The sequence below is a fragment of the Doryrhamphus excisus genome, linkage group LG14 (assembly GCF_037039965.1).
Source record: "Doryrhamphus excisus strain RoL-2023G ecotype Guam linkage group LG14, RoL_Dexc_Guam_v1.1, whole genome shotgun sequence".
Taxonomy (NCBI): domain Eukaryota; kingdom Metazoa; phylum Chordata; class Actinopteri; order Syngnathiformes; family Syngnathidae; genus Doryrhamphus; species Doryrhamphus excisus.
In genome coordinates, this window is record NC_136370.1 from 16,497,469 (window position 1) to 16,508,610 (window position 11,142).

The 11,142-nt window shown below is 45.3% G+C and overlaps 1 protein-coding gene across 6 annotated transcripts in view; it reads right to left on the reverse strand.

Annotated features, from left to right (window-relative positions):
- Positions 1–11,142, reverse strand: part of LOC131140056 (ryanodine receptor 3-like) — a 137,426-nt gene that overhangs the window by 2,177 nt on the left and 124,107 nt on the right. For all 6 annotated transcript variants that reach the window (XM_078796120.1, XM_058090132.2, XM_078796119.1 and 3 more), the window contains 16 exons: positions 11,016–11,097; positions 9,586–10,901; positions 7,950–8,008; positions 7,673–7,847; positions 7,517–7,603; positions 7,242–7,442; positions 6,054–6,184; positions 5,933–5,975; positions 4,484–4,611; positions 4,357–4,417; positions 4,135–4,281; positions 1,559–1,693; positions 1,334–1,490; positions 1,133–1,197; positions 935–1,035; positions 145–196 (listed from right to left, as the gene is read on the reverse strand). In XM_078796120.1, coding sequence (XP_078652246.1) covers positions 145–196; positions 935–1,035; positions 1,133–1,197; positions 1,334–1,490; positions 1,559–1,693; positions 4,135–4,281; positions 4,357–4,417; positions 4,484–4,611; positions 5,933–5,975; positions 6,054–6,184; positions 7,242–7,442; positions 7,517–7,603; positions 7,673–7,847; positions 7,950–8,008; positions 9,586–10,901; positions 11,016–11,097 — 2,940 coding nt within the window. The remainder of the gene's footprint in view (positions 1–144; positions 197–934; positions 1,036–1,132; positions 1,198–1,333; positions 1,491–1,558; positions 1,694–4,134; positions 4,282–4,356; positions 4,418–4,483; positions 4,612–5,932; positions 5,976–6,053; positions 6,185–7,241; positions 7,443–7,516; positions 7,604–7,672; positions 7,848–7,949; positions 8,009–9,585; positions 10,902–11,015; positions 11,098–11,142) is intronic.

Here is an 11,142-nt window from a genome sequence, read left to right on the forward strand (position 1 = left end):
AAAATAATTTTTATAATATTTTTTTATTATTTTAATTTATAAATAAAAAAAATAGTAGCTGATGGACAGTTGTTTGATGACTCTGCCTCACTGATCACCATTATCTTAGCATGATAGATGTAATTCCAAGTAACCATACTGTACCTGTCCAGTGTGCTCAGTCTCGTCCTTGTTGATGAGGTACATCAGGAAAAACCTTGAAAAAAAAACCCCAGAAAAAAATAGCATCACCGCTAGAGACACTAAACAAAAATATTAGGTCAATGATTTCTCTGAGGTCATACTCTTTCGACCTGCCTGGCAGCTCTAAACGCAGCATCCTTCTACCAATATATTCACTATCTCTCCTCTGGACATGTCCCAACCATCTCAGTCTGGCCTCTCAATGTCCCTCTGATGTACTCGTTCCTGATCCTATCCATCCTGGTCACTCCCAATGAGAACTTCAGCATCCTCATCTCTGCTACCTCCAGTTCTGTTTCCTGTCTTTTCCTCAATGGCACTGTCTCTAGACTGAACATCATGGCTGGTCTCACCACAGTTTTGTATACCTTCGTGGGACAATTATTATCCATCAATAATTGTTATTGTGACTGGGCCGAATGTAGCGTATCTAGCTTTAAGATAGTGATGCTAACATGTATTGTCCTTCTGATTTACTCGTTCCTGATCCTATCCATCCTGGTCACTCCCAACGAGAACCTCACTACCAGTTCAACTAGCTTTAAGATAGTGATGCTATCAAAGGGGTTTTCCAACAGGTAGCTCCTGAGCTAGCAGTGGCTCACCAAAGAATATTTTCTGTCCTACAGTAAATACTGAAGGCGTCATAAATAACATGACGGATCCCAGTCATGTGGTTGGTATCTTGGTTCCTTCAGTGACTTTGTCGCTATGAGCATGAAACGTGAACTCTTCCAGGTGGAATACTCACAGGTAGTTGGCCAAATTGTGCTCTTGCAAAGTGTGAGTCTCAAAACCGTGAGGCGTTGTGTCAAAGTAGTCGTTTCCGATCCCACAAATGAAACATTTTGTCTAAGTGGAGGGGAAAGAGAGATAATGATTAAGAAGAAGAGGAAAATGATGTTAATTAACTGCAGTTCTTGTCTATTTTTTTTAAATCCCCCCTAACCTCCATGTCCTCTTTGACTTGTTCCTGCTGGTCCCTCAGCTCTCCAAAAGCATCAATGATCAAACCTGCAAGATTTAGGCCTTTAATGTCATGTCATGATTATGTGTGTTTCTGTGCCGACAAGTTATGGTGCATCCTCACGATGGGACGCTGAAATAACGTTTGTCTGCTCGTCTAAACGATCTCCATGATGCCACTCACCCTGGATGATGGCCAGGAGGATAACAATGACAAAGAAGAAGAAGGTAATGTCAAAAAGGATGCGGTAGAGCTCATAGGGGTCACCAGCCGGGTCTTCGATCTCATCCCCAATGCCCCCGCCTGCTCTCACGCCAACGTACATGTGGAATAAGTAGCACTGCAGAAGAAATATAAAATTAAAGCATTTCCAGTGTTAATTTCAGGTATTTGAAATTTTTCTCTTACTGTCATCATGTCGTCACATTTCATGTCTGGCTCGTCGTCATCTGCACTCTTGTTGTAGAACTTCCTGAAGAAGTTGAAGGCCACCACAGTGTAGAGATAGACCACGACGGCCAGCAGGCCCACCGTTAGCACCAGCTGCAGACACAGAGCTTTCATTTAAGTATACAAATATATTCATTCATTCATTTTCTACCGCTTTTTCCTCACGAGGGTACTGAGGGGGGTGCTGGAGCCTATCCCAGCTGTCTTTGGGCGAGAGGCGGGGTACACCCTGGACTGGACTGTTAATGAGATGCACACTATTATTCTCATTCATTCATTCATTTTCTACCAATTATCCTCACGAGGGTCACAGGGGGTGCTGGAGCCTATCCCAGGGCACATTTAGACAAACATTGTTAATGAGATGCACACTATTATGTTCATTCATTCATTCATTCATTCATTTTCTACCGCTTATCCTCACGAGTGTCACAGGGGGTGCTGGAGCCTATCCCAGCTGTCTTCGGGCGAGAGGCAGGGTACACCCTGGACTGGTGGCCAGCCAATCACAGGGCACATATAGACAAACAACCATTCACACTCACATTCATACCTATAGACAATTTGGAGTTGCCAATTAACCTAGCATGTTTTTGGAATGTGGGAGATGGACGCGGTGGGCGCTGGAGCCTATCCCATCTGTCTTTGGGCGAGAGGCGGGGTACACCCTGGACTGGACTGTTAATGAGATGCACACTATTATTCCCATTCATTCATTCATTTTCTACCGATTATCCTCACAAGGGTCACAGGGGGTGCTGGAGCCTATCCCAGCTGTCTTTGGACGAGAGGCGGGGTACACCCTGGACTGGACTGTTAATGAGATGCACACTATTATTCTCATTCGTTCATTCATTTTCTACCGATTATCCTCACGAGGGTCACAGGGGGTGCTGGAGCCTATCCCAGGGCACATTTAGACAAACATTGTTAATGACATGCACACTATTATGTTCATTCATTCATTCATTTTCTACCGCTTATCCTCACGAGGGTCACGGGGGGGGTTGGAGCCTATCCCAGCTGTCTTCGGGCGAGAGGCGGGGTACACCCTGGACTGGTGGCCAGCCAATCACAGGGCACATATAGACAAACAACCATTCACACTCACATTCATACCTATGGACAATTTGGAGTTGCCAATTAACCTAGCATGTTTTTGGAATGTGGGAGATGGACGCGGTGGGCGCTGGAGCCTATCCCATCTGTCTTTGGGCGAGAGGCGGGGTACACCCTGGACTGGACTGTTAATGAGATGCACACTATTATTCCCATTCATTCATTCATTTTCTACCGATTATCCTCACAAGGGTCACAGGGGGTGCTGGAGCCTATCCCAGCTGTCTTTGGGCGAGAGGCGGGGTACACCCTGGACTGGACTGTTAATGAGATGCACACTATTATTCTCATTCGTTCATTCATTTTCTACCGATTATCCTCACGAGGGTCACAGGGGGTGCTGGAGCCTATCCCAGGGCACATTTAGACAAACATTGTTAATGAGATGCACACTATTATGTTCATTCATTCATTCATTTTCTACCGCTTATCCTCACGAGTGTCACAGGGGGTGCTGGAGCCTATCCCAGATGTCTTCGGGCGAGAGGCGGGGTACACCCTGGACTGGTGGCCAGCCAATCACAGGGCACATATAGACAAACAACCATTCACACTCACATTCATACCTATGGACAATTTGGAGTCGCCAATTAACCTAGCATGTTTTTGGAATGTGGGAGATGGACGCGGTGGGCGCTGGAGCCTATCCCATCTGTCTTTGGGCGAGAGGCGGGGTACACCCTGGACTGGACTGTTAATGAGATGCACACTATTATTCCCATTCATTCATTCATTTTCTACCGATTATCCTCACAAGGGTCACAGGGGGTGCTGGAGCCTATCCCAGCTGTCTTTGGGCGAGAGGCGGGGTACACCCTGGACTGGACTGTTAATGAGATGCACACTATTATTCTCATTCGTTCATTCATTTTCTACCGATTATCCTCACGAGGGTCACAGGGGGTGCTGGAGCCTATCCCAGGGCACATTTAGACAAACATTGTTAATGAGATGCACACTATTATGTTCATTCATTCATTCATTCATTTTCTACCGCTTATCCTCACGAGTGTCACAGGGGGTGCTGGAGCCTATCCCAGCTGTATTTGGGCGAGAGGCGGGGTACACCCTGGACTGGTGGCCAGCCAATCACAGGGCACATATAGACAAACAACCATTCACACTCACATTCATACCTATGGACAATTTGGAGTCGCTAATTAACCTAGCATGTTTTTGGAATGTGGGAGGAAACCGGAGTACCCGGAGAAAACCCACGCATGCACGGGGAGAACATGCGAACTCCACACAGAGATGGCCGAGGGTGGAATTGAACCCTGGCCTCCTATACAAATATATAAGATACAATATTTTATTTATAATGGCTCGGTATTCTTGTATCACAATACATGCATGAATGATGCCGAAATATCGAAAAATGAGCAGATATAAGTATTTCCTGGGAGCTTTCTCACCTGTTTGCCGTTATGTGTGACAGAGGACAATATGGTGCGAAGCGTCTTGAATCCCATAGCGATGTCCAATAGATGAGCGGCAAAGAAGAAGTTGTTGTAGTGGCCCAGAATGGACATGGTGGTGTACCATACCAGGTAGAGGAATGACTGGTGTGGAAAAAAACATCCTGTCATCCATCATCCATCCATTTGTCTATTATGCATTTATCCACGCATACTTACATTATCGGTAAAAACCACGCCCAATTTCCAAATATGATACATTGTATCAATCGAGCTCAACCTGAGTACAGAAAAATAATCATGACGGCTTTTGTTTTTTTGCTTCTTTATCGGTGCCATGTCTCACCAAGACACCAATGAGGCTTCCTTGGTGACGGCTTCCTCTGTAGGATTAAAATCAAGAGCACTTTTATCCAAACCCAGCAGCTCTGCTATCCTCTCAGCTCCATAAAGATCACCATATTTCTTGATCACCTATGTGAAGAAGAAACAAACTCTTGAGCATGACGCATGATTTACATATCACAATAGTTTCTAGGTGGCTTCAAATATGGCCGCATACTAATAACCCTTTCACAGTCCTGTTTTGGGGATCTTTTTCAGCATATATGCATTTCATTCCTCACGAGGGTCGCTGTGGGCGCTGGAGCCTATCCCATCTGTCTTTGGGCGAGAGGCGGGGTACACCCTGGACTGGTCGCCAGCCAATCACAGGGCACATATAGACAAACAACCATTCACACTCACATTCATACCTATGGACAATTTGGAGTCGCCAATTAACCTAGCATGTTTTTGGAATGTGGGAAGAAACCGGAGTACCCGGAGAATACCCACGCATGCACGGGGAGAACATGCAAACTCCACACAGAGATGGCCGAGGGTGGAATTGAACCCTGGTCTCCTAGCTGTGAGGTCTGCGCGCTAACCACTCGACCGCCGTGCCACCAGTTTGGGATCACTTGGATGTTTTTTTTTGGCCAATCTGATATATGGCTTTTTTTTGGCAGTCCTGCCATGAAGTCCAGCATCCCGAAAGTCGCCGCTTCACTGTTGATACTGACACTGGTGTTACTGGTGGTACTGGTGGTACTATTTAGTGCAGCTGCCAGGTGATGACCTGTGAGGCGTCTTTGTCTTAAACTACACACTCTCAGATATTTGTCTTCTTGCACAGCTCTTGCATCGTTTTTGTGTCCTTGTTAGACCCAGTTTGTGCTGCTCTCTGAAGGGAGTAGTTAACAGCATGGTAAGAGATTTTAGTTTAGATTTTTAGATGGCTTTTCTAATAATCTATTAGCCTTATAAAATGATGAATTTGGATTAGCAGCCATACCAGGAGATTGATGCAGGACTGACAGTTGATGAGAGTAGGCCTCTATGCAAAAATGTACATCCTTCTTTGAAAATCATTTGATTCATTTGATAAAAATGTTAATGAAATGGTAAAAAATGTTCGTAAAATGCATGAAAATGTGTTTTTCTTTTGAAAACAAAGGAATTTGCAAGTGATCCCAAACTACAAACAAACAACCATTCACACTCACATTCATACCTATGGACAATTTGGAGTCGCCAATTAACCTAGCATGTTTTTGGAATGTGGGAGGAAACCGGAGTACCCGGAGAAAACCCACACATGCACGGGGAGAACATGCAAACTCCACACAGAGATGGCCGAGGGTGGAATTGAACTGCACGCTAACCACTCGACCCCCGTGCAGCTGCCCCAGTTACTACTATACAAAATATAAAATTATAAATTTTTAGTGCACCAAAGACTAAAATGACTTACTTTTCGTTTGACAAATTTATCCCAGTAGTTGTTGGGGAAGGACCTGAGAAAAAAACACCACAGTGGGATAAAAATCACATTCACGATAAAGCAATAATGCCAACCAGCAAGGTAGACGTACGGCGTGTTAATGACCAGTCGGTCCCACTGTCCTTTAATGTCATCGTCTGATGGCTGCTCTGTGATGTAGAGGCCGGCAAACTCCAATTTCCTGGCTATCTCCTTCTCACGCTTGAACACCACCAGCGGAACCTTATACACACAATCATATATATTCCTGTACGGCATTCTAAACACCTTTATTATACATTGTTTCATTTGGAAAGTACACTATAAGGACAAAAGTGCAGTGGAACTTTGAGACATAAATGAGTTCTTATTGCAGGGAAAGAATTTAAATAATAATGAAATAATAATAAGTATTAATGAGCTGCATAAACCACTGTGTGACTCGCTGGCACCACAATACCGCATACAATCCCGATTACCACGATAGATCAATAAACGCTAACTCACAGCCCACCTGACATTTTTCAGGGGATCCTGTCATGCTATTTGAAAAAAAAAAAAAAAAAAATCGCCGCTCAAAGGTCTAAAGTGGCAAAAAAAACATTGTAATGCATGCTGCACAACACATTACCAATATAAATTCAGAAAGCATTTTTGCTTTTTCTTTAGCTTTTTGTGGCCTTTTCATAACATACATTACATGCGGTACGGGGACTTAAAGCCTCAAAGCTTCAAAAGCAGTACGACCAATCACAACAGAGCATAATGGGCTCCCTATAAAGGTGGCAACACATTGAACCTGGAACCATCATCATTTTTATTTACATTACTTATGAGGGTAAAGTGCTTTAAAAATGTAAACAAATAAAGTGAGGGTGAGGAGCTCAGAGTAGAGCCGCTTCTCCTTCACATCGAGAGGAGTCAGTTGAGGTGGCTCGGGCATCTAGTCCGGATGCCTCCCGGACGCCTCCCCAGTGAGGTGTTCCGGGCATGCCCAGCCGCGGGAAAAGGCCCCGGGGGCATTACCTAGGACACGCTGGAGGGATTATGTCTCACAGCTGGCCTGGGAACGCCTTGGTGTCCTCCCGGTGGAGCTGGAGGAGGTGGCCGGGGATCGGGAAGTCTGGGCTTCCCTACTAAGACTGCTGCCCCCGCGACCCGGACCCGGAAAAGCGGAGGAAAATGGATGGATGGATGGACAAATAAAGTTGCATCCATATAAAGTGCGGGAAAGCCAGCACCTTTGTCCTTATAGTGTACTTATATGTTAGTTTATCAGTAGTTAATAATGGAAAAGTACCTTCAGGTAGTAGTATCCCACCACACACAAAAAGGATATAATAGTGTGCAGTATTGCCAGACAGCGAAGAGTCGGTGCCATATAACCTGTGCTCTCTTGCAGGATAAAATATTCCAGAGAGCCTTCTTCTTCTTCTTCTTCCTGTCCAGTTCTCCCTCGACCATTCCAAGGATCGTCATCATCCGTGTTATCGCCAGTCACCTGATAACATTTAGTTATTTACAGTACCCGTTAGAAATGATTATTTCATAGTATTAATGATGAATTCAACTCACTTTGTAGAAAAGAAGAATGAAGTTGATTGCAAAAGCAACAAAGAGTGCCAAAAATCGCAGGTTGTAGAAGTTCCTAGCCAGGTAGTTCTGGAAATTAAAGAATATTAAATACACGTTCACCAAATATGAACCTGCCGGAGAAGACAAACAACTGACCAGCATCTTGGTCTGGTAGATTTCCAAGCCAGCAAAGAAGCTCGCTGTGAAGGCCTCCGGTGGATCTTTCTTCAGGCCGAGTCTCTTTTTAGGGGCTTTCTTCTCCTCCAATGAGAGCTCAGGAGGGGCTTCATCTTTGGCCTTGTCGTGGTCCTTCTTCTCACCATCTTCAGAACTGCACCATGAAATATCCCATGTAATGAAATACAGGAAAAAGAATACGAGGATAACATGAATGAGAGATCACGCATCTAAAATGGAATAAAAAAACACTCACTCTGCTTTTTCCGAGTCAGATTTGTAGTCTCCATTTGAAGCTCTCTTCTTTGCAGCCATCTATGACGATACGTCAAAGTAAGTAAAATGTATTTATATAGCACCTTTTACACACAGGAGGTCATAAAGTGCTTCACAATCAACAGTAAAACAGTAAAAACACAATTAAAAGCGCCCACAAATAAACCAACAGTGGATATATCAGCCCAATCAGAAAGCCTTATAGAATAAAAACGATTTAAGTTGGGTTTTAAAACCATCAACAAAGTCTAATGAACGCAGAGAGACAGGAAGATCCCCTCGGTCCCCTCTGGTCTGGAAACGGGTACGTGGAACTTTCAGTAGGTTCTGGTCCAGAGACGTGAGTGATCGAGCGGGGGTCTGGGACAGGATCAGGTCACTAATATAACAAGGAGCCTGACCATGCAGTGCTCTTAAATGTGAGGACTAAAAATTTTTTAAATCTTTCCGATAAGACACTGGCAGCCAATGAAAAGCTTTTAAAATAGGCCGTATATGCGTCCTCCTATTTGTGCGTGAAAATCCTTGCTGCAGAATTTTGCACCAATTGTAGGCGAGACATCTCTTTCTTACCTAGGCAAGAGAAAAGACTATTATAATAGTCTAATGGTGAAGACATCAGGAAGGGCGGCATGGTGGTCTAGTGGTTAGCGTGCAAACCTCACAGCTAGGAGACCAGGGTTCAATTCCACCCTTGGCCATCTCTGTGTGGAGTTTGTCTCATGCGTGGGTTTTCTCCGGGTACTCCAGTTTCCTCCCACATTCCAAAAACATGCTAGGTTAATTAGCGACTCCAAATTGTCCATGGGTATAAATGTGAGTGTGAATGGTTGTTTGTCTATATGTGCCCTGTGATTGGCTGGCCACCAGTCCAGTGTGTACCCCGCCTCTCGCCCCAAGACAGCTGGGATAGGCTCCAGCATGGTCGAAACCTTAGTGGGGATAAGCGGTAGAAAATGAATGAATGAATAATAAAGGATGAGGCAAGCTGCACGGCGGATGAGTGGTTAGTGCGCAGGCCTCACAGCTAGGAGACCCGAGTTTGCATCTTCATTCCACTTTTGACCATCTATGTGTGCCCTGTGATTGGCACATATGTAACCCGCCTCTCGCCCGAAGACAGCTGGGATAGGCTCCAGCACCCCCGCGGCCCCCGTGAGGACAAAGCGGTAGAAAATGAATGAGGAGTAAGAATGAGAGTCTCTGTTTTATTTATGTTTAGCTGCAGCGAGTTAGCAATCAACCAGTTCTTCATGTCCACTAAGCAACTTTTTAGGGAGTCGAACTTGTAAAATTCAGATAGCTTGAAGGAGCATTAAAGGTGGATGTCATCGGCATATAAATAATAAGAAATATCACAGAACCTTTGAATGATCGTTCCCAAAGGAAGCAAATACAGCATAAACAGGGCATGCCCCAGAACAGAACCCTGGGGAACTCCGCACAGCAGTTTTGCTGAATCAGACTCTACTTCACTGTGAAGCTAAAACTACGACCAGATAGATATGAAGCAAATCAATCAAGGACTGATCCCGACAGACCTACTTGGTGTCCCAACGTTCCCGACGGAATATGATAGTCAACAGTATTAGATTGAAGACTAAACTAGCACCAACCTGGGCCTTCTTCTGCCTGACAGCACTGGCTATGGACGGAGCATCGCCGACCACCACCTCAGATACATCCCCCAATCCGGGCTCCGCACCATGCTTCCCTTCCTTCTTAGGCTGAATGTTGAGCAGCTCGGCCATCAGATCCGCCTCCGCCGCTTCCCCCTGAGCCATGTGACCCATCTCAGTCAATGCCGATGCCTCGCTGGCCTCCATCTTCTCTGTCTCCAGCACATCCCCGTGGATCCCGAATTGGGTGGGATCCGGCATGTTCCCCAGAATATCCGTCACCTTCATATTCTTAGCCCCTTCAACAAGGCCGCCCCCAAACATGGTGGTCCATAAAATATGGAAGAAACCCCAAATCAGGCTGTAAACAAACTGGAAGACGCCAGTGATGATCACCCAGAAGAAAGCAAAGAAGCTGTGGACAGTCTCCTTCACACTCATCTTCCTGAATTTCCTGTACTGTCGTCTCATGCTCTTGAGCGTGAGAAGCTGGCGGAAGTGGCAGATGTTTTTTCTCATGGAGATGCAAGCGATGGTAAAGGCTGAAGAAGACTCTAACGTAACACTCTCCTCTTCTTCTTCCTCCTGGTTCTCCCCCACACTCTGACCGTCATCTTCATCATCTTCCTCCTGACGTTCCAATGGGTCCGGCTCTGAAATCTGAGATGCTAGCTGCATCTCAAAGATGGTGTCCTCGCAGAAGTTCACAAAAAGTTCCATCTTCTCGCTCTCTCCACCTTCATTGACGACATCAAAGATGAACTGTCGCTTCGACTCCTTAACCTGCGGCTTCTCCCACTGGGTCCGACTTGATTCGCTGATGTCAAAGTATACTCGCTCGATGCGCTTGGCTCCGCCCATGATCTCAATACGACCCAAATAGGGTTCAAAATAGCTGAGGACACTCTCGGCCAGGTCCAGGAACGTGGAGAGGCGGCCATCGTGCGGCATGTGTTCCGAGAGGTTGGTTAGGAGGACGGCCACATTGAAGCCAATGTCCTTGGCGGGTTCATGAAATCTCTCCACAAACTGTACATAGTTGAACATATCGTTCTCGTCCGCCTCGGCACAGGACAGAAGAAACTCGATCTCAGACTGGGAATACTGCTTCTGGTTCTCCATGGACTTCTGGAAATCCTTCTTTGATATGAAACCTTTGCTCTCGGGATCATAGACCTTGAAGCTGTCCGAGGTGGTTAGATCCTTCAGCTTGAGGAACATGTCGAAAAACTTGAGGATCATCTCTACATTGCTAGATGATTCCACCAAGGTGTCCACCATTTGTTTTCCAATTGTCCCATTGACAACATTTCCTGTGAAGAAAAGGAAATTGATGTTATCCTCGATGGATACATAAATCTTCTTGCATATGCATGCAGCTATGAAGGCTTCCAAGCACTCAAAGAAGAATATAAAAAAATAATAACCTTCTAGAAGAGAGAGCATCATGACGATCATGTCCTTCTGCAGGTCCAGTAGCTCCTTTAACAATTCTATCTGACTGGAGTCCTGTTAGAAGATCAAGACAGAATAGAGACATAAGACAAACCATGC